The sequence below is a fragment of the Mytilus edulis genome, chromosome 1 (genome assembly GCF_963676685.1).
Source record: "Mytilus edulis chromosome 1, xbMytEdul2.2, whole genome shotgun sequence".
Lineage (NCBI taxonomy): Eukaryota > Metazoa > Mollusca > Bivalvia > Mytilida > Mytilidae > Mytilus > Mytilus edulis.
The window spans coordinates 15,099,460-15,124,757 of NC_092344.1; the positions used below are offsets into that span (position 1 = coordinate 15,099,460).

At 32.1% G+C, this 25,298-nt stretch overlaps 1 protein-coding gene across 1 annotated transcript; it reads right to left on the minus strand.

Moving 5' to 3' along the window:
* Positions 1 to 10,553: 10,553 nt before the first annotated feature.
* Positions 10,554 to 24,331, minus strand: LOC139510753 (testin-like). Its single transcript, XM_071297283.1, has 7 exons — positions 24,129 to 24,331; positions 19,100 to 19,197; positions 17,749 to 17,983; positions 16,841 to 17,068; positions 14,820 to 15,035; positions 12,646 to 12,804; positions 10,554 to 11,293 (listed from the first exon to the last, which is right to left on the minus strand). Exons 1-7 carry the CDS (start codon positions 24,165 to 24,167, stop codon positions 11,063 to 11,065), a joined length of 1,206 nt encoding a protein of 401 aa, XP_071153384.1. The 5' UTR covers positions 24,168 to 24,331; the 3' UTR covers positions 10,554 to 11,062.
* Between the last annotated feature and the right edge of the window lie 967 nt (positions 24,332 to 25,298).

Consider the following 25,298-nt stretch of genomic DNA (forward strand, 5'->3'; position numbering starts at 1 on the left):
CAGTGTGAATGATTCAATATATTTTTTTGGACTTTATTGTGATACGTTTAAACAAGTTTAGTATTGAAACTCTTTTATCATTCACACTGTGACATTAACTTCAAAGGGAGTGAAAACAGTGTCCTTCCCCATTGTTTAGCCCTGTAGTCACTTACCTAAATGGCATGATAGTTGGTGACAACGGACTGAGACTAATTTTGCTTCAGTTTCTTTTTGATCTGTCAAAGTGTATAAGACATTCAGTCAAGTCATCAAGTACTTAACCTACCTTCAATAGATCATCAGTATATTCCAGTCTACTCATTTCCTCAATTATGGAATGATTTTCATAAATCGGGTCTTTTTTCGTATTATTTTTGTTGTCTTTTCCGGCGGAAATGTTTTCGTCATTTTCTGGGATCAATACTTCTGTATTTCTACAAGATGTATTCTCAGAACTGTCTTTGTTTTCGAAATCTTCTTTGTTGTAGAAGCAACTTTTCATATCAAAAGTTTTCTTGAAGTTTTTATTTCCAACGCTAAAGCTTTTATTGGTATGATCTAAATCAATTGTTTTTTCTTCAGGGTTGTTCCAATTGTATTTGACCGAATGTGATATTTTCCCATTATGTTTGTCTTTCCCTTTACTCCTTATGTTAGAACTGCCTTTTTTGTCTCCAACACGAAGAGATGTCTTTCCCTGGGACACATCAACGTCAATGTCAATATCTTTGCCCGTATAAAAGTATGGATAATTCGGCATAGACAAATGTTTAACAATGCTTTTTGTTTCACTATTGCATCTGTCTTTATGAAGCTTTTGTTGTCCTTTTTCCTTTGCACGAAAAATTCGCAGTGTCCTTCTAAATCTTTGTTTTCTGTCAAATGTTTCCATACCCTTTACTTCAACGATATTTTTATTTTCTAATATTCGATCACATTCTATTTTAGCATTTTCAACTGATTCCAAATACAGATTTACTCTTTGCAAAAACGGTAAATCAGAACCTGTACCGAAAAATGGCATGTTATGTGTACATAATGATGTCAAGCCGACGTCCGCCATTTTGCAAATTAAATATCAATTATTTTTTTTTAATAAAAATCGATGAAAAACTATTTACATCATCTACTTTAGGTGATCGATTTTAAATGTAAGTCCCATTAGCAACTTCCTTTCAGTCATGATCGCCATTTTCATGACAGCTGAAGAATGCAGTTTTTTCCTCACTAAATATTTTTTTAGATTCTCAGTTACAAAATGATACCAATAGTGACGAAATGTCAACAAGATGCTAGCTCTTATAATTAAAGAAAAATATAACTGTTCATTCAAATCCAGACTGCAATCTGGAAATCGCTTTCAGATGAAAATAATATTGCATAATTGCAGAAATTGATTCCAATACCAACCACTTTCTCACTGAGAAATTGGTAATGATGGTAATTTGACAAGTTGAAACAATATTCTTAATTAATGTAATGAAAGAAAGTTCTTGCTAAAACACTTATTATTTCATTGAGGCATATACACCTTCAACCAGGCGAATATAATTTATAAACCACAGAAATCTGATAATCTTTAATCCTTATTACAAAGATTAAGTCATTAAATATGTAATGTGGTAGGTCAAAACCACAAAATATATGTCCAAATAATAACTTAGGTAAAAGTATGGTATCGATTGACAAAGTTGAACACTTCAAGATGAAAATGATTTTTGAAAAATAAAAATTGGTATTCACCATTCACCTTGCATATTTCCTCCCCACAAAAGTATATACATACACCCGTCCTTTAGTGTCCGAAAGACTTCAACTGTATATAGTATTTGAAACATATAACACATAACTATGAGACCACAATGCGTCATTTGTAAGATTGCCACACAATTTCAAAATGGTTTAAAACGGATATGAATGGAAGCAAATGACGTTGCAATAAGCTAAGTAATATATACATGGTCATCACAACACTATCTAGTCCTTAATCTCCAAGCTTGAAATTTACGAAAATCTTATTATCAACTGTACCTTCTGCTGAATACCAATAATAAGCAAATACAAGTTTCTATGTAATTGTAAATAAACTCATCATAGCTACCAAGATTGAAATTTTGCATTTGCGCCAGACGCGCGTTTCGTCTAAAAAAAAAGACTCGTCAGAGAAGCTCGAATTAAAAAACAAACCAGAAAGGCCTAGATAGACTTACTACAATATTCTTACTTGTAGTATATGTTCAACTATCTTGAAAACATCAACAAAACAAAAAAGCTTCTTTATTTTAATATTCATTTCCATGATATACCGTTGGCTTTTGCTTTTGAGCTATGACTTATCAATTGGTTTGGTTTTTGATAGTTTTGCATCATTGTTTCATATATATATATATGCAGGACTCTAAAGTGCGATAGGGACGCTTAAGTGCGATGGTCTACGCTAAAGTGCGAATCCTCCATACGCTAAAGTCCGATTGTTTGCGAAAGTATAGACGTAAGAAACGTAGATGGATTATGACGTTAACTATCGTTTATACAAACTAAAAATGAACACACCGGAAGACAAATAAAAAATATTTGATTAATAAGAACTTTTCACCCAAATGTCAATGACTTAATTGACACCTAAACGTGCTTTGTCGACTGAAGTAAATGTGTATTTGTGTCGTGTGCTGGAAGAAGAACTTGTATCCTGCTGTCGACCGTTTCACTAAAGGCCCTATAGATTCAAGTAGTATTCGCATAGATATCCTGTATCCTGCTTTTATTGGAAGCGAGTGGATGCATTTGAGTCATTGTTTATATGTTGCAGTTTATTGCCCTCGAACTTTACCCTATTGCTCCATTGCACTTTAGCGTGATATGCCATCGTACTTTAGCGAACAAACAACCATCGCACTTTAGCGTGAGACACCATCGTACTTTAGCGTACACCGTCGCACTTTAGCGTGACCATCGTACTTTAGAGCACCATCGCACTTGAGAGTCCTACATATATATTTTAAAATGCTTACGCCATGAACTCATTTTTTCAAATAGTCAAGTTACCATTCTAGAATATTGCAACAATCTATTCCTCTGATGTCACTTTTTATCTCATTTCATTTGACATTCAAGATTGTCTTCTAACTCAAACAGAGGCATGTGTACAAACCAATAAATAAAAAACGAATTGTCACGTAAGAAGAGGACTGAAATCATTATTTGAAATTTTCTATAGTGGCCTTCTCGAGTCAGTTCACCTCTACAGTGGTATGCCTTAACACACAAAAAACCAATGGTGTTGGTATGAATATCAATCATATGGTCATTTTACAAAATTCCCAGTTAACAAAACTTTTAATTTTTGAAAAACTAAGGATATTTTTACCCCAGGAATAGATAACCTTAGCCGTATTTGGCACTATTTATTAGAATTTTGGGTCCTCAATGCTCTTCAACTTTGTACTTGTTTGGCTTTATAACTATTTTGATCTGAGCGTCACTGATGTGTCTTGTGTATACGAAACGCGCGTCTGGCGTATTAAATTATAATCCTAGTACATTCGATAACTATATAGATCCTTTATGTCTGCACTGTTGTTCATAAAACATATTAACCGACTTCGTCCGGTAGGAGTTCGAGAAATACCGATAGTTTGTGCTCCCGTCGTGATTATCTTATTGTACAATAGACTAACGATGTTTAAACTAGTGGCTATTTAGACTACTAGTATTCTCTTTGAGATGTTATTTTTTTAATTTTAAATTCCCAAATTGTTTCATTAAATGTGAGTTTGTAGAATACTAGCTGTGTCTTTGATTTCAATGTGTGTAACGTTTTCATTACAAAAATATAGATTCCAACACTGCAACAAGTGTATTACGATATGTCTTCACTCCAGACAGTTAAATTTTATTATTTAAAGTCCGAAGCTTGCCGAGCCTTTTAAATAATTAAAATTTAACTGTCGAGAGTTATAGTGTCGGAATCTGTTTCTCTGATGATTTTTATCATTCTTTTTCAAAGATTTTCTGAAACTTGTTTTCTTTATATGCGACGTTTCCAGGCAAGGTCGCCTTTTTTTCATGACGTCACAATAGGAAATTTAGAAGAAAACAAAACATTTTGATGTCATAATCAAATTTCGACTAATCATTTGCCAAGAACAGATAGTTTACTAGTGAGGAGAAATGTTTTTCTCACACCGATCAAGAAATGTGAAGATAGCACAAAACATTAGAGAAACAAAACATTAGCGTCAAGGATTTTGCTTTATAAATTAGTATTATGGGCATGCCCTTGTTAGGAAACCATGGCAGTTATCGGCAGTGTCCTTTTTTCTGTTGATTGTCTGCTTGCGTAATATGATGATTTTGATTCAGCTTTTACATCTACAGTATATAAAAACAGAACATTATGTTCATTTTTACTTACAAGATGACTTGAAAGTAAAATATTTTTTAATGATCCTAAATATTGTGCTGTATTGTATTAACTTCATATTATCACAGGACAGTGCAATCATTTATGCTTGATGTACTTAATCGCCCAGGTAAACATTTTGTTTGCTGTTTATAATACAAGAAAACATAGGACTCATTGACAGGAATGCTCCTTCTCAAGACGGATTTGAGTAAGAATTGGGAATAAAGGCTCAAAAAACTTAAGCTTGTCATCTAGGAAAACTTAGTCATAAATTGGCATTTTTTTTCTTTTAAACTATTCAGTCCAATGATTTTTGCTCGATTCCATTCGACTATGTTTCTAATCGAGGTTTATCACTTCTGAAGTAACTTCAGCAATATCTTCCAATCATAGACGGAATAGTACGCAGAAGGTCATAGTACAGATTTAGATAACACTGAACGATTTTTTAGGGAATTTCATAGGGGTAATATTATAAATAAATTTTTTAAAATCTCGTTTCGTGCAGATCTTTGACTATTTATACAGTGGATTCATTTAATTTCGTCGGTATCAATTTGTATGGATTGAGGAAAACTGGCATTTTCACGAATATTTGATTTCATGGTTTTGCCAATATCTGCCTGTAGAGCCTATAGAAAATATGTTATTTGTTGAACATTTAGATTCGTGGTTCTCCTTTACCTACAAAAAATGGTATTCAACGAATAATAATGAATCCACAGTATTTGGTAGCTGTGATGCAATAAAGGTTCCCATCGAATCTTTATTGTTAACTCTTATGAGCAAATGTAGCTCGATGGGTTTTAACTGTGATTCTATCTATAATAATTGCCACCATACTCGGAACGTACAGCTGTTAAATTTCATTTCAGTATAACCATATGATAGCAAAGGGGACGGGAGTTCAAACAGAAATGAATTTTAGATTTGGTTCTTTATCCAGATTAATCCGATCGAGGTTATTTCAGTTAATCCAATTTATATGGCATTAATTTAAAGATTATTGGATAATCCAATCAAAACAGCAAGTAGTTCAAATCTGCATACAAAGTGAAATATATTGTTTGTTCTGTTTCTGCCATGGTAATTTTTAACCTGAATTTATGAACCCATTACATAGATCTTACTAGTTCTACAAATATTGCACGTAATTTGCGGAACAAACTTCACCAATTTAACCGATACCCTATCGCAAACAACAAACTAAAAAACAAGTTTTATGTAAAATAATAACTAAAAAATAACTATGAGTTATGCTGATTTATTATTTTGAGGAGTAAATATTCTATCATAAACAATAGGATGTAACAAATTAGAATCGTTTTAGAAATGTAATAAAAATAAATATGCCTCCTTAAATGACACAATTACCTTAAATCATAGAATGTTAGATTTTCTTTTCAAATTTCGTAAAATATATAACACGCTGTCTTTGAAACTTGAAACTTTTGAAACTTTTTATTTCACTAAAGGCCTCACATGAGGCATAATAGTACAATAAATTTAACAAACAATAAATTTAACAAACAATAGTAATGCATGAACTAACATATATACATATGAAGTAGGTGTATGCAGATGAAAGAGTAATATCCATATATTATCATTTAAATACAGACATAACAATTTTGCAAAATTTTGCCAACCCAACAAGTACATACTTATCTTGACTACTCATTAAATTTGACAAGCTTACAGTATTTTTGATTTTATATATATGATCAGGTATAAACTTTAGTCTTTCTTGAGTAAAAAAGTTACAATTAAATATATAATGAAATTCATCACCCAGTTCTTGCTTATTACAAAGATCACAAATTCTTTCAGCTCTATTGATACTAAAAAATCTACCAGCTTCAATTGGCAATTTATGGCTACCGCATCTAAACTTAATAAGATTATACATTAAGTCAGGTGGAAGTACGGTGAGATAATTCTCAAATTTAAAATCAGATTTATAAATACGGTAATTTATACACTTCGGTGAGTCGTATACTTGTAATTTCCAACCTTCTACAAATTTTTCATGAAGAACTTGCTTTACATTTTTAGACAGGCTTATATTTCTTAATACAGATTGGTCATACCAATAATTTTCATAACCACATTCAATTAAAATATCTTTTATATATAATAACCATTTAGAATGGTACACATCACCTTCATTCAGTTTATGCAACATATCATACAATGTTCGAGATATTTTCTCTTTTTTGCCATTCAAAATTCGCTGCCAAAAACCAACCATTCTAGCTTTAATGCATATAGACATGGGTGTTCTACCAAGTTCGCCATATACAATATAATTTGGCGTAAATTTTTTAACCTTTAATATATACTTGCAAAATTCTAAATGTAAAGACTCGATAATGTCATTATTTTCATAACCCCATACTTCTTTACCATATAACAAAATAGGTTCCACCATTGCATCAAATAATTGTAACAAAATATATATTGGCAAACTAAGCTTTCTCGCCTTACATAAAACATAGAACATAGCTTTTCTAGCTTGTTGTACAAGTCTAGCCTTATTTTTGTGAAAAGTACCTTTTCTAGAAAAAACTGTACCCAAATATAGAAAATCATCTAACACAGTCGCTTTCAACCAGTTCGTTATTCTTATATTTATTATCTCGCTTTAACTGATTATAAAGAATCCACAACTAGTTGCATTTTTTAACCTGAATTTATGAACGCATTACCATAGATCTTACTTTTTCTACAAATATTGCACGTAATTGGCGGAACAAACTTCACCAATTTAACCTTGTTTTTTTTTTATTCTGTGACGGTTTTAAAGACAATAATTAATAAATAAATAATGCGTATATTAAAGTAGATAAAATATCTCTTAGACTTTTGTCTGCCAGGCATTATTATTTATGTCATTTAATTCTTCTTCTTCTTCCTTGCTAAGGACTGGATTCTTTAAAAAAAATGTTATAAGTCTTCTCTTGTTTGTTTTTGTTGCACTTTGGTGTTTCTGTTGTTTCGTTATTTTCCTCTAGTAGTTGATGTTTCCCTCAGTTTTAGATTGTAACCCGGATTTGTTTTTACTCAATCGATTGATGACTTTTGAACAGCAGTTTACTACTGTTGCCTCTAATTACGTATTTGATTTTCACACTCCATGCATTTAGAAAACAACCATTTTATTCTGGCTGGGTAGAAAAAGGAGCGGATTTATTGTTTATTGTCATCGACTACTACGCATGCTTATTTTTTTCCCTCAGCTTTTATATTTTCTCTTTTTAATACATTTTGTGATGCAGGATACTCATTTTCAATTTATTGTGGACAAGATTTATTTTCAGTTCTTACCATGCCAGGATATACCTTTTCCTAATCTTCCTGTCCCCTCCCGAAAATCAAATGGTCGTCCCCCAAACACAAAGAAGCATATAACTACCAAAATATCCTCATTATTTGGCTTTGTCACTAATATTTAGAATTGAATTAAGGCTTTATAATCAGAAAAAATAATCATACTGTGTACTTTACAAAGATTTTAATATGCGAAAAATATCTAGATAGGCAAGGCTTTGACTAATATCTATTTTGCAAAAAACATTTAATCCTGGTATCTATAATGAATGTATGGTCACAGTGACATCGCCAGATACCATTCTATATTAAGGCGTCCACATTATATTAACCAGTTTATTTTGCAAATTTACAGTAAAGTGGAGATAACTCGAATTTCTTTTTTTAATTCAAAATTACAGATTTTTATATTTGATGACATTTGTCTTTTTCACTGATTACAATATATGCTTTTATAGGTTGATAGTTTACCTAAATATTGTGTATGTTAAATTATACAGTTGGGAGTATTAATTGAAGTTTATGCTGAATTTTATACATGTATCTTTTATATAAATTTTAAACACAAATGGACGACTCCAAACTAGAATCAACTAAAAACGTGATGATTTTGGTTTCCAGTTGTAAACTTCCCAGTTCTCATCAGTTACATAACCTCTTCCCCGTCGTATAATGTTTTCATGTCTCTTTGATACGTAACGTTCGTACAGGTTTACATTGTACGGACTTGATAAACAGGGGTGGGTTTCTAAAAGAAAACCTGCCCGAACAGAGGTATGACGAAAACGACGGAAATCATCACTGTGGTTGACCCAAACTATTGTTTTTTTGTGTCTAAACTCACCAGCAACATGGTCTTACATGTAAGGTATTTAAATACCAGAATAGTCGTGTGTAATATTATCCATTTTTATTTCCGATTGTTACATTTTGGCTGAGTGTGGATTCGCACTGCAGTAGTCCACCGATATTGTTCTGGCGTCTCCGGTACATATGACTTGTAGCCGATCTAGCTTTTGTTTAAGTAAATTCGATTCCCTTGGATTTTGTTTGGTTTCTTTCTTTGTATCTTTTTATGTTATATCGGTTAACTAATGTTGCCTTATTTAATCCAGATTTATATATTTCACAAGCAATTCCCAAATGTGTAGAAGTGTGATACAGTGTTGATACACGCAGATAAGATATTGTCAACCACATTTAATAACGATTATGCTATTTGGGAAATAGGAAGGAAAATACATGTTGCAAAACCATGTTAAGAATTTTAGCATATTTACCGTTTCAAAATTATAAGCCTGGTACCTTTGATAATTATTTACACCACTGGGTCTATGACACAGCTGGTGGACGTTTCGTCCTTGAGAGTATCACCAGCCTAGTAGTCAGCACTTCCGTGCTAACATGAAAATCCGTGATATCATGGTCATTTTTATAAATTTTCAGTTTACAAAACTTTTCAATTTTTCAAAAAACTAAGGATTTTCTTATCCCAGGCATACCTTAGCCGTATTTTGGAATTTTGAATCTCAATGTCTTCAACTTTGTACTTGTTTGAGCGTCACTGGAGAGTCTTGTGTAGACGATATTTTTAGTATTAAATTATAAGCCTTGTACCTTTGATAACTGTAAGTGATATGAAATTGAGAATGGAAACAGTAAATGTGCCAAAGAGACAAAAAAAGTTGTAGCTACTAGTACTTCTGAGAGTGTGTAGTGTTTTCGTGACCCTTTTGCCTTTCTTCACCATTGAATGTCATTTAGAACCATTCAAATTTGTAATTCAAATTTTTATTGCTTTCATGTTGTAAAAACATAGATTTTGATATTTTTTGTTATAATGTGTAAGAAAGCCTGCCAGTCGACTGTCCTAATTTACGTTAATACAAGTGGCTGTACATTGTCATAATCAGCATATCAAAGAACCCCACGAATTTATTTTTTGATGAATAAAGGCAACAGTAGTATATCGCTGTTCGAAATACTTATTATTTTCATCATTTCTGTTCAAAATGAAATAATTCAAAATAAACAAAAGACCAAATGACATAGAAATTACTTATTTAATACACCATTTGATTTTCTGTTCAAAGAGAATAAACTAAAAATAAACAAGAGACCAAATGACATAGAAATTACTTATTTTAAATTACACCTTTTTTGTTCAAAGGGAAATAACTCAAACTCGTATAAAACTCGAGAAATACTTTTGCTACCAAACGGTCTACAACTCAATATTGAGAACAGGTAAAATCGTGAAATTAACTTGAACTTCATTCAGTCATACGACACAACATATCTTAGTTTGAAAATATTTCGTGAAAGCAGTTTCATGTGAATGAACGGACACTGTTTGGAAGTCAGACCCACCCGCCGTACATCCCCAAACCACTAACCAATTATTCTTTAAAAAATCCGGTTAAAAACTCATCACTGATACAAGGTTTATAAATGTGCACACATTTCATTCGCTGTTTTATTATGTAAATTCCAAACTATTAACAAAGAATAAAATTGAAAATGGAAATGGGGAATGTGTAAAAACGACAACAACCCGACAATAGAGCAGGCAACAACTGAAGGCCACCAATGCTTTCCCATCCTGTTCTCAGATTTACTCTTCTTCATGACCATATATAATCTTTATAAGACAAATTTAACGTTGCAATTGTAAGAAAGCGCTATGTCAACTAATCATGTGACTGGTGTCTTCTGTACACATTGTCTTCATATATTCGGAAAATATGAAATTGACGGAAATTTCAAATAACTTATAAAGGAATTTAATTCTAGTATATCTTTACGTATATCTTCAAATAAAGGTTTTAAATTTTGCTTTTTTTTTAGGTAGCAATTCATAATTTTATTAATTCACTACATATCCTTTGTTTCGTGAATAAGTCAGTAATTGTTATCTATTTTTTAATATATATTTTATGAAAAAAATAAATGTTTTAACAAGTTTCCATTTCCAATAAAATGATAATATATTCTCTGTTTTGGCATGATACAAACATGAAACCTATCATAGATGAGAAACAAATAAACAAATCAATTAACTGCTCGACTTTACATAGAAAGTCAATCAACTGAACACTGATATTGGGAACCACTATAAGAAATGTATATAGTATATGTTGGGAGATATCGTAGAAGCACCATAAGGTAAGAAATTGGAAGATGTTAATATGAAAAAAAAAATCAAAACACATTTTTGCATCACTGAAACACACAGAAAAAGAAGTATGCACAAGGTTTGATGAAACACAAAATGTGATATTACAGCAAGATTTTTCTGTTTAAAACTTCAAGCTTTTGCATCGTTGACATAAATGAAAATTGATTTTATGCATGGAAATGGGTTGCCGACACATGGTTATTATGTTTGGATGGATTTTTCTGTTTACAATCTTGACCACAAAATAAAAATCCGTCCTTCAGTAAAAATTGTTTGTTTATAAGATTCTTGCCACACCCATTACAACTAAAACAATGTGGACAGGCGTGCCAGTTAAATTCTCCATGTGACAAACCGGGGGAATCAGCTGTTATTGTCTTTCCACATGTATGACAAATCTGAAAATTGAAATTGAAATCAATAATGAAGTTCGTATTACAAATTGGGATCACTAAGACAATTTGTCACAACTACGATCTTCCCGTATTGATATAATTAGTAATAATGTACAATGTATGCATAAAGGCATAATGTGGTGTTCCCTAAGATACCAATTATATATATTCACTTCACAATCATGATATATGTCGCTAATATTTAATTTTGATAGCCATTTTAAGCAATCAGTTGTCATTTACATAAAACTATCATAACTATTATATTGTTTACTTGATATTCTCGATATATTTATTTGTTTTATTAAAACGATGTGTTTTTAACTACACATATTTCTTAAAAGATATGTTATGATTTGGAATTCAAGGACTCCTTTGGAGGGTGTATAACAAATTATTGGGGGTTGTTTCATACATTCTGCAACTTGTATACAATATACATACGCATCCACAAAAAATAAACGAACAAATATGTTATATGCCAATCACGGTGCCAAAAATGAGCAGAATAATTACAATATAATTTTCAACATAATATACAAGTAAATTAAAAATAAACACACATGCTTTGACTTCCTATTATTACAAAAGAATGTATCTGGTGTGTTTTCATATTTTTAGATACCAGCATAGTCGTCTAATTTGAAGTTTTACCGATTTGGTCTTTTTAACTCAAATCATTTGTATGGCGATTGATGCATGCGTATACCTTGTCGACGCACTCGGTTTCGTTCCTTCTTAGTCTTCGCTGTTCTATATACCTTGTCGACGCACTCGGTTTCGCTCCTTTATAGTCCTCGCTGTTCTATCTTGTCGACGCACTCGATTTCGCTCCTTTATAGTCCTCGCTGTTCTATCTTGTCGACGCACTCGGTTTCGCTCCTTTATAGTCCTCGCTGTTCTATCATTTTTTGTTTGTTATTTCGATTTGTCTTTTAAATCTTAAATCTTTAATCGATTTCCGTGATTTGAACATCGGTAAACTACTTTCGCCTGTATGATGCCGTGAAAGATGGTTCCAGTTTAGTTTCGTTTAGTTTTTAAGGCAATTAAAATAAACGAAGAAAGGATGTCCTACAAAGACCCCTCTATGGATTATTCAATGCTAAATATTGTCATAACGTGTTTGTTTGAATGCGACTTTCATCCACCATTTTCTACATTAAAAAAAACTGTGATGCCTGTACCAAGTCAGGAATATGATAGTTGTTATCCATTCGTTTGATGTGTTTGAGCTTTTGACTTTGCCTTTTGAAAACGGACTTTTCGTCTTGAATTTTCCTCGGAGTTCGGTATTTTTATTATTTCACTTTTTTAACAAATAAAGAATTGACAGAAATTCATAAGTGGCTTACCTTGCTGTATAGTCTATCAAAACAAAAGACACAATAAGGATTTCCATTGTTGGCAATGTAACGTTGTCCTGCAAGTGGTGCGTCACAAAACCAACAACAAAAATGTTGTACATGCCATGCCTGCTTTTCTGCTTGTGTATATTCCCTTGCAAATATGACCTGTAAATAGAAATATGAAGGACTGAACTCTTTTCACCACAACAATTTGGCTGGAAGAAGATGCTTTTTTTCCATATAAAGGTCTCACAAAGAGCATTATACGATATAAAGACATTTTCTAGATAACAAACAAACAAACAAACAAAACGCAATAATTAAACAGGTGAACATACAAAGAAAAGAAAAAGCAGTTTGAGCATGAATGAACTACACATACATGTAAGTGTACCGTTTATAAAATATCTTGTCCATGATTCAACTACCTACTATATTCCTCAGAAATGAAATGAATGGAAGAACTACTCCATCTAAAAAACATTCAATAGGTGGTTTATGGGTAGAAAGCCTACACACATTTTTAGAACTTTTGTTAAGAATACAATTTCATAATATTTAAAAAAAAAAATAAGAAAACGTCCCAAAGTAAACTCAGAAACGACCATGTTGAAGGAACAACTTGCAATTTAAGAACGATTTTGGCTCCATCTGTTTAAAAAGGTCGAGTTGTATTTAGTTTAGCTAGTATCTTATGTGATTTTCATTACATACAGCGATTTTATACCGGTATATCAAATCTGTAAGTTAAACCGCTTCTGTTGTTTCATGTTCAACTTAGAAAGAAAAAGAACAAATGAAAAATGTGGGAAAATGTAGTTATACAAATAAATTCCTTAGCATAGTTTAATTCATTGTAATAGTAACTGCACTTTGAATAATACATATTAAATTAATTATGTCATACAGAGCAGATTTCCCAAACATTTCATTTATAACTGGCATTTATCCAGGTCAATGTTTCAACACCAACTGTCAATAAAATTACTTCATTTCTCAAATATTTATGTAACAGAAATAAACAACAGAATCACATCATAGCCATTAGAAAGCCAAGATGACAAAAACAAGTACATTAATAATCGATAGTGTAGAAATTTCACAATTTTTGGCAGAGTTGTATCAACAAATCTGTTTCTCTAATGAAAATTCCATATAATGTCTTAATGCAAGTGTGCTCCCTGGGTCGGTATATTGGCTCGAGAGAGTCTTTTAATTACCAAAACGTTCCGAGGAATTGAGAGAAATGAACATTATGTTCACTTCAAAGAAAACATACCGTCATCTGCTGCACTTTTCGTTCAAGTTTTCATTTTACTTTATATCGTTTTTGTTTTCTTCAATGAAATATATTTTTAAAGATTAAATTATAGTAAAATACTGATATAGCATGCAACTATTGATGCTAAATAACTACAGTTTAACACACTTTGTGTTATAAATAGCTAGGACTGGTTTTCAAATATCAAATTAGAGTTGTTGGTCAGATTTCAAAGAAAGTACGTCTAAAACGACGTCATCATATACTTATACAGCAACTTTTGATGCTAAATAAATGTAGTTTACCACATTTAGGCCGTTTATAATTAGGACTTTTTAATGGTTTGCAATTACTTTTCAAGTTGATTTTTTAGGTATAAATATAAATAATAAAACATATTGGTCAATTAATATTTCATCAAATAAGCTTGGGCAATGAATATATGTAAGAATAAACTTTTAGTGAAGATTTCATCTCGTCACAAGATAAGCTTAGACAATACTGAAATGCATGTAAGCATAATCTATTAGTGAAGATTTCATCTCGTCACAAGATAAGCTTAGACAATACTGAAATGCATGTAAGCATAATCTATTAGTGAAGATTTCATCTCGTCACAAGATAAGCTTAGGAAATGAATACATATATGAATAAACTTATGCTTTGACAATGAATACATGTATGAATACACTTATGCCTTGGCAATGAATACATGTATGAATAAACTTATGTTTTGACAACGAATACATGTATGAATACACTTATTCCTTGGCAATGAATACATGTATGAATAAACTTATGTTTTGACAACGAATACATGTATGAATACACTTATGCCTTGGCAATGAATACAAGTATGAATTAACTTATGCTTTGACAATGAATACATGTATAAATAAACTATTATTGGATATTTTACCTCGTCACAAGCTGCACATCTAGGATAAATGGAATCTGCATAATGTCTTTCACAATATATATCATCACTTCTGTAAAAGTATATCATATCCACTAAAAGTTCTTTACAAGTCGTACACGTAAAACATCCCGGATGCCAATATGTAGTGCTGCCGAGTCGGTCTGCTATCACAGTTATCCCCCTTGGTTCCATTACTTTTGAACATCTATGACAAGTCTATAAATACATAGTAATTCATATTTATTATATGTTAGGTAAAGATATTTCAAGTTCTGCATATCTGGGACTATTATAGGCTCCTAGTAATACTGGTTTTATCCGTCCGTCATTCCCATATTCTCATGAGCTACATATCAGAGCTTTTCGAAATGTTGTATAACGCTTCATGTTTACATGCTATGTATAATGTGATTCATTTTCAAATTCATTAACCATCCACAGTGGCACTACTCGTTAAAAGAATACTTGTATATTCTTACACATAATGGCCATTTATGAAATGTTCGTCTTATTGACATATACTTACAAAGACTTTCATTTATATTGAAGTTTTGATTTTGAAAGGATCTATTGTTTTGTCAATGGATATTTCTAGCATGGTATCGATAAAAAATGTACAAGAAATTAATCATGACAACATGATGAATTCAAAATCAAATAATTTTAATCTAATGGAAACTCATGGAACGCCGTTACTGCCTTGTGGTACTTTTTTCTTTATCAGATTTCTACTTTTCCCCTTAATTCTTATATTTTTTGTAGACTTACCAACATTTCAATTTTTGTTGGTTTAATTATAAAATTATGTTGTTTACATCAAAGAGAGGTGCAATACTGATAGACTGATCCTGCATATCGTACAAGCTGAGCGTACAAGTGTTATGTGAAAAGATTTGCAGGTTGATTATCGAAAAATTATCATTATAATCATCTGGATATGCTTTAGCAGATATGCTTTATAATCAAGTCTTGATGATAATGATCAAAACAAAAGAAAACCAGTTCCGGTTAAGGGGTGATGTCAGAGTATATTTGTTTTCTTGAAACAGACAACTCACAGCTGATGGAACTGATTTTTGTAATAGATAACAATGAAATAGTTCTGTGCCTGTAACAGATGTTTTATTTATTTGCTTGGTATAAAAAGAAATATAAAAATTTGAAAGGTCGTTTACAGTCTTTACATTGATGTTTTGGAGGTGCAACAACTACACGAGATCAAAGCAGGTATTAAAAAAAATCTCATACGTTGATCTTTGGCGATATGAACGAGAAATAAAGTGTGTGATGTCACACCGTTCCCGATATTTATAATGCCATATTTTTTACGCAATGAGAATAGGAAAAATATACTGTTTCTCTCGAAAAAAAATCTCCGTATAGCTTAAACATAGTTTTGATGAGAATGGAGCCATATCAGTATAACTGAATCGGTAAAATGAGGCAGCAGGAACATAAATGTTTCCGTTTGAAATTGGAACTTAATATGAATACTAATGATATGCTAACTTAATATGAATACTAATGATATGCTAACTTAATATGAATACTAATGATATGCTAACTTAATATGAATACTAATGATATGCTAATTTAATATTAATACTAATGATATGCTAACTTAATATGAATACTAATGATATGCTAACTTAATATGAATACTAATGATATGCTAATTTAATATGAATACTAATGATATGCTAACTTAATATGAATACTAATGGTATGCTAACTTTATATGAATACTAATGATATGCTAACTTAATATGAATACTAATGATATGCTAACTTAAACTGAATACTAATGAAATGCTAATTTAATATTAATACTAATGATATGCTAACTTAATATGAATACTAATGATACGCTAATACTAATGATATGCTAACTTAATATGAATACTAATGATATGCTAATTTAATATATATACTAATGATATGCTTATTTAATATGAATACTAATGATATGCTAACTTAATATGAATACTAATGATATGATAACTTTCTTCGATAATACTCACAAACTGTGACTCCTTCGGCACATCTCCAATCCGTCCAATACCAGCACTTTTGTGTTTTCTTTTTGAAACAAATTTATGGAATTTATGGACTTCTGTTTCCGTTAGACTAGCACAAAATTTTTGATGAAGATCGTGCAATGGTAACTGTCGTTGGAGTTGTCTTCTCCTTAACTGAGCAGCAAACATTTGTTTGTCTTTTGGAAGCATGGCAATGAATTTTTGAGACTTCTGGAAACAAAAATCGAAATGAATCATTTTGCTTTTTAATCGTCAAAACCTGATCCCCAAAAATTACCTCTTATCATTAAAAAAAAGACATACATTGTTTAATACTGAACTAGTATATATATTTGTTAAGGGGCCAGCTGAAGGACCCCTCCGGCTGCGGGAAATTCTCGCTTCATTGAAGACCTGTTGGTGACCTTCTGCTGTTGTCTGTTCTATAGTCGGGTTGTTGTCTCTTTGACACATTCCCCATTTCCATTCTCAATTTTATTGTTATCTGCTCTTTGGTTGGATTGATGTCTCTTTAACATATTCATCATTTCCGTACTGTTATTGGCAAGAAAGACCCACAGGACAAACTCAAGTTAAGATAATACACAGGCATTCCCAATACTAAATAAAATAGTGGCAATGGGAAGACCTTATGTTTATATCAGTAGTATGTTTATTTAGTTTAACTGTTGACAATATTTTCTTCCTATTTCTATATCGTTAATATTGATAAAACTTCCAGTGTATGTGAAACTGCACACCAATATATTGCAATCCTCAATGTTCTTTTTGGTTCATCCGATTGTATTTCACATTTAATATTGGAAAAAAACTGCTGAAATGACAGAGATTATATAAAATACAACAAATTTATGAAATGATTTACAAATCACAATAACTTGATAACATACCATATTTTCTGTAATAATTCTGGACAGCACAATGTCGTGTTCTGGATCTGTAATGTGTGACAAAGTGTCATAATCATCAACGTTTAACCGTTCTAGACGTTCCAAAAGATCACGTTGGCTTCCTTGTCGTGGAATAGTATCAAGCAGCAAGTTGATAGGCTCTCGCCCGTTTGACTCGGCTGTTGGTTGAATTGCATGATCGTCAACTGAGCATCGGCAATTTCGACATACTTTTCTGAAGAAAGAAAAAGATTTAAACAACTGCAAGCCAGATAACATGAATTCCTATAAACACGAATAAGATTGTACCCGTATTAAGAGGAACTACAAGTTAATGAAATTCTTTCACTTATTTATCCCTAAACAGCATAAACAATTGTGACAACAGGCATACACGGTTGCACCAGTCATTAATTTTATGGTGTGGCGTCTGTTGTACTGAACTTGCTTATCAGCAACGGATTTAAACTTCTATTTACAATTGTACTTTTGTTAACCAAGCATTAGATTCTGTGGATTATTTTCTCTTGGCTTATATTTTGTAATATTCTTTGTCACGATATTCAGTATGTGCATTTTTCATAACCCTGGTCAACTGCTTTAAAAGTATAACAGTTCAATAGTTGTCTAAATGTGGATTCCAGCCATCACAACTTACATAAAAATAGTAATCTCCCAATGGATATAAGGTACACTTTCTGGATATTTGTGGTCACATGTTACAATTGCTAGCACTGACAAATCTATAGACACATGTTTGTGTCACAACACAAGTTCAGCCTCGGATCTATGCTGTGCTTGCCCTGTTTGTCATCACATTACTTATAATGTGCCTAGTAATGTGTGTTTTAAACATTATGAGTTGGGCGGAGAGTTGTCGCATTGACACTTATACCTTATTTATTACAAGTTGCTCAGTTCTGGATATGTACTGTCAATGAATACATATACATGTACTTGTTATCACATTCTTCATCCAGTAAAGTTTTATACCGGTATTATAGATATTTGCCATTATAGTTTGTTTCGAACAGTGTTATTCTGAACTGTTTTCGTCATAGTTAAAACCTTTGATTTCTTAGGAGAAGTTGACTTTCGCTGACTGTTATTAACGACGCGGTTATGTTTTGATGCTTAGAATGTTTTGATGTATTTTGCTTTTCAAACTTTTGGTCTCGGGCGAACCTTATTAAAAATATTCCACAAACACATGCAGTATGGTTGGAATATATATCTCTGCTTTCAGCAAGTGCTGAAAACCATCGAGTTCGATTGATAGCCCGAATCGAAGTTTGAATAATAGTTCGAGTTGAAGTTCGAGTTACAGTTCGAGCTAGAGCTCGGGTTTTACCTCCAATAATGTTGTTCTAGGCCGGGACATTTGTCATCGCACTTTAAACATTTTGGTCTTCCTTCTTCTGTTAAATTAGAATGAAGTATTGGGCTCTTCTGTAAAAGAAAAAAGAAAAATGTCTAGATCATTGAATAGTTTATAAAAAAAAATGTTCTATTCCTGGTTATTTTTGGAAGTCATAATCCTTTATTTGTAAGAGCGTTGGCCATGGGTCGTTAGGAAAATAGATGATGTACACAATAGATGAATTATATATATACGTCTAAAAAGTTTCCAGAAAACACAGTATTATAAAATAAAAGTATTTATAAGTATTTCGAATAAATATCATCAGATATATATTAGATGCATTTTGGGGGGTTTCATTTTCACTCTCAACATTGATAAAAATAGTTCGTAGTTGAAATAGATAATCCAGTCGCAAGAAATTCTTCTTTCTAGTTAATTTGATATCTTCCAAGGACGTTTTACTAGTCAGGGACATTGCCTACCTAGACAATGATTCTCAGGTTTCTCTTTTTGAGTGGGAGGTGTTTGGTTCGTGTATAGTTAAATGAGACAGTAACCCAATGACATAGAATTAAAAATACCTATAGATGTCAACATATGAACTACAATAATTGATAGGTGCCTGCGTACTGTGTCAAGCCGTACAAAATGTAAATTTCCCAGAGTCTAGACGAGCTTAAACTGAGAATCTTATTCTGGATACAATTTGCACTATTGATTTGTCATGCATGTAATAGTGGAGTAGCAGAATAAAGTAAGTGTTCTCAATTACAGTGAAAAGATGTGCATGCTCCGATTTACAGGTCTACATGTAATGCACTGCACTGCACTAATATTACATATTGAAGATCTTTAATGTCGTTCATTGCGTCACAGTAGTTAATTTTTCATGTATGAATGATATTTACATTTTTGTTCCCACGTGCACTACTTCCAGTTAAAAAATACATTTTTGCCCATGTTATCATATTCCACGAACTAATATACGGTAATACCATAGGTTAAAGTTTTTAAGAACAATATACATGTATATTCCTAATGACATTCAATTTTAATTCGTACATTAATATTATCAAACATATGAAAAGAAGATGTGGTATGATCGCCAATGAGACAACTCTCCAAAAAAGACCAAAATGTCACAGAAATAAATATTTATAGGTCACAGTACGGCCTTCAACAATGAGCAAAGCCCATACCGTATAGTAAGCTATAAATGTTCCCTTCAGTGCACAAGTTTTACATTCATAAACACTTACAGACTGCAAGGAAATGTGCACGTCATGAAACTGAACATAAGTCATTTGTACAACTCAAAATTAATATAAATACGTAATCCATGCCAAATATTAAACTTTGAAGTATATAAGATGATTCTTCATATAACTTTTGTGTGAATGTGTAATTTGTATATTATGTAATAAATGATTAGAATAATTGAAGTACATGATGAAAAAACCCATACTCAAAAGACAGCTTGTTAATTTTATCACTTTGGTTTCGCACTAATATAAAGATAAACTTAGAACAACTCATTCGCTTACAATGTATTTTATAGACGCCTTTTAAGTTGTAGATATGCGAGGACGTTTTCAATGTTCGCTTTCTATTCTACATGTCACTGAACCCAAATTACGTAAAATGGAAATTATAAAATATTTTTATAAAATTGTCCGTTATAAATTTTAAATTATAAAGAAACTTGTGTATCATCTCCATTCGTCAAAGTTGACCATAGGTCGATTTGGCTTATTTTTTTAATGTCATTTTTGGTCAAATAGCTCCTCAATTGCTCCAGTTCTTATACATCATTGGCTTTCAAATATTCGGCTTTGATCGTTCCTGGTGTAGGTTTTAAAAAAAAGCGGTTCGAAAGCATGACATTTATAAAATGTTATTTTCATTTTTTTTTTGTATGAATTTTGTTTGTGAGACTCATTTGCTGATAGTTAAAAGTCCAATACCGTTGAAATAATTCCTGGCTGCTCACTGATTTTAATTGTGCATTTTCAGTGTCCAACATTGTCATGCTCAGATATCAAATGAACTAAAAACTAGTGAAACTGCGAGCTACTGCTCACTGATGATACCCCGCGGCAAGTGGATAATATCAATAGTGTAAAAATAGAATCATATTCAAAACAGTGTGGCTGTGGTCATTGATTGATGACCTAAATTATCCCATTGACTGGGATAGATTATGTGAACGTTTGTTTGTAATGACCACTGATCACTACTTACTTATTATAAAATTTAAACTGTGGGGTCACCAAAGGTTCTTAACGCCTTTAATATTAAAATAATTCGAAAAATTAATCAGGAATAACTTTATGTTTTGATTTATATTATTGATATAAATCAAAACATCGTGTTATTCCTGATTAATTTTTGGAATTACTTTATTTAGGTGTTGAGAACCTTTGGTGACCCCACAGTTTGAGTGTCTTTAACCAGTACAGAGTGAGCAGTGGTCATTACAGACAAACGTTCACATAATATGTCCCAGTCAATGGGATAATTTAGGTCGTCAATCAATGGCCACAGCCACACTGTTTTGAATGTGATTCTATGCAAGTGTTCAACTTCGGTAAACAGGAAGTTGTCGAGTGATGAATCTGAAAACGCATCACACGGTATATCGGACTTATATCAAGCCTGAAACCAAATTTTAGAAATCTTTTTAGTATAGTTCCTGAGAAAATTGTGACGAAAATTTTCAACTTGGCTATCATGTGTAAAATGATACAAGTGTTCGGTAAACAGGAAGTTGTTGAGTGATGAATCTGAAAACGCATCACACGGTATAGCTGACATATATAAACTCTGAGAAAAAAAATTTCAGAAACCCTGGTAGTGTAGTTCCTGAGAAAAATGTAACGAAAAATATTCAAGGGACGGACGGACGGACGGACAGAGGTAAAACAGTACCCAACCCCCCAACCCCCCCCCCCCCCCCCTCTTCCGTTTTTTTAAAAGCGGGGGTATAATTTTCATACTAACGTCAAGATGCACTTTGAAGTATTACAAATATACCCCCAAACTGATTGTTCTAATCTACTGGCTTCCATTAACTAAAATTGTTTTGGACACAAGTGTTCAAAAATATTTATCTTATAGTGTTTTCTTTTATTATGTGACTAACGGGCCCTTAATTATTACTTAGTGGATGATGGATGTTAAACGTCCAGCGACAAATATTAATCATATTATAGGATGATAACATTATAACAGGTGCATTGTACAGACCGATTGACATGCCGAGTCGGATTTTTTTAACTTGCGTTACGATATATTTGGTGTTATTATTTGATTTATGAGGGTTTCCAATAAAAATCAAATGGATATAAGTTAAATCACTGATAATAGTCTGGCATAGTTTAAAGCATAGTTCAGCCGATTATTAAAATCATAGTTATATTCGAATTACTTGTATACATGAAAACATAAGCGAGTTTAGTCATTAGCATTTTCATATTGACTGTACCTGATTACCAGTTTCTATAGAAACCAGATGCCATAGAAATAAAAACAAAAGTCTGATTTGCCCTGTTATCGTAACCTTCCATCATGAACTCTCTTGACCACTGTATACAATGTCCTACTGGGAAAACATCTGTAGTTTTAATGTCAGATTTTGACAGAGGGTCAAAGAGGGTATAAATGGCAGGCCAAACTTATTCTTAAACATTTGATTGAATTGTTAATTGTTATATCAAGATAGTTATTTTATTGAAAAATGAAATTCGAAGGTATAGAACTAAAATAAACATAACCAAAAAACTTCAAAGCATTAAAGCGTGTAAAAAAACAGTACACAGTGCCATACCAGGTTCTCACATAGCCATCACTTTGCATCTAACAAACTATTGGGTATATGCTCATGAGTAAATAATCAAATAAATTCATTGGACACATCCATTCTGATTCCGAATGTGTTTGCGGAAAACAGTATGCTATTGTCTATGACATATTTACATATTTTATTTCCTAGAGAACTGAGAAAATCTTAAATCCCCCTCCCTTTCCACACCATTCTCAACTTAGTTTTCTATATCATTTCCCTTATTCTTCTTTGTTTACATTGTCTTCTTTTGTTAGACGGTGGGGGTTTAACATTTGTATCAGCGTACGACCCCCCCCCCCTTTTCCCTTTTATCACACCATTCTCAACTCAAGTTTTCTATATCCATTTCCCTTTAATATTCCTTTTTAGTTTAATTTTTTCCCTTCTGTTTGACGGGAGTGTTGAACATTTATGTCAGAGTTTAATTTTACCCCGCCCCTCCAACCTCCCCTTTTTCCCATCTTATCCTTATTTTCACACGATTCTCTACTTAGTGCAATCTTTACCTCCCGCTCCCCATCCCCCTCACTTCGCACCATTCTCAATTTAATTTTCCAAATTCATTTCTCTTACTCTTTTTTTATTATCTTTTTCACTTTTGTTTGACGGTAGGCATGGTAGGGGTTGAACATGTATGTCAAAGTATTCCCAAATGGTCAAATCCATCATATGTATGTGAAGATTGACGATATAGATGTACTAAAAGCTAAGGTTGAAAGAGTAAATCAAAGTATAACGATAATGTATTGGCAAGTTGTCAACTGATTGTTATACAGAGATTTCAGCTTTCTTAATTATAATTTTCAAAGTGTAATTAAAAGGCATGTGGTTGCATGTGTGATTAGGTTGCATGTGTGTGTAATTCAAAACCATACATGAAATGATACTTTTTTCAAGACTCGGGTCGACTACGATGTCCTCTAACTTTTACTATGCACTTTTATGAATTCAGATGATTTTTTCTTATGTTATGTTACTACGCAATTAAAAATAATTAACAAAAAGATTATCACTTATACGAGGTCATTATTTATATTTTGGTATAATTGAAATAAAATAAACTTTTTGTGTTCAGCTTTTTCCTAGAATGTTTACGCTTAAGTTGTCATACCAAAGTGTTAAGAAATAAGAAATATAACATGTTAAAATAATTAGAAAACACATTAAACTCACTTGATCTCCAGAAATTCCAGGATGAATGTTAACCGCCATCAATGTCTGTGTATATTTTTCAACGTCTGAATGCAAATTTTTAGAAACAAGCGATATACATGTTATGGTCAGTTCGTGATTTTACACTTTTAGCAATCCTCAAAAACATGCGCAAACTATCTTGAATCACACAGCAGCCGAATCTGATGACGTAATAGAATTGTGCACCACACCTCTCGTTGAGAAAATGACTTCAATATGTATCAATAAGTAATATTTAACTATAGTGTATGAAACTTTCACCATAATGCCATACGTCTGATATGCCTATGTGGCTTATCATTGATCTCTATTTATCTACTCGAGATATCTTATTTAGATTGATGAATATACACCAGAAAAATATATCGCTATGAGAATGCTTTGATTTCAAACTGACTTGAAGGCCAGAGTAGGGAGTAGTTATTAAACAATTATATTTATATAGCGTAGTTGCATTTCATAAACTATAGATGTTAATGATGATATGCATACGATTGCCTTCAGTATTGTAGAGCACAATCATTAAATTTGGATACCAGTTGTTGACAAAACACGTGGAAAAATGAAATGCGCGTTTGATTTGCACACATGTTTTAACTTTTAACCTTTATCACGCTATGTGGGAATAAATATATGCTAACCCCCTTTTCAAAGTCTTTCTCATTTAGTTATTGCGAAAAAGATCTATATTTACAGTGGATAAACCCATCTTGATATTTCATCAAAATTTCATGTTTGTTAGCTGTACAGTAGCTCATAATCAGCTTGAAATAATGGTTATTTGTAGAGGACGAATTGATCGTAGTACTGCGAGGTGTCAGCGTTTCAAGTTCTCAGCATTTATCTAAATGAAGAACATTAATAAAAGTGATATTCGATTAAGATATTGGTAATTCTTTGTATTTTATGTGAACTTTTCCCCGATATCCATTTTTTTTTTTTAGCGGTAAGTCCGCTGAGTTATCTCTCTGATATCTTGTATGGAATATAGCAACTATCTTCATGATTGATATAAAGTTGAGAATGGAAATGGGGAATGTGTCAAAGAGACAACAACCCAAAAAAGAGCAGACACCAATGTATACTTCTTACTTGTTCCTTGGGCTTAGCACCAGCAAGGGAGTTCTTTCTCCGTGATTGTACGACCTT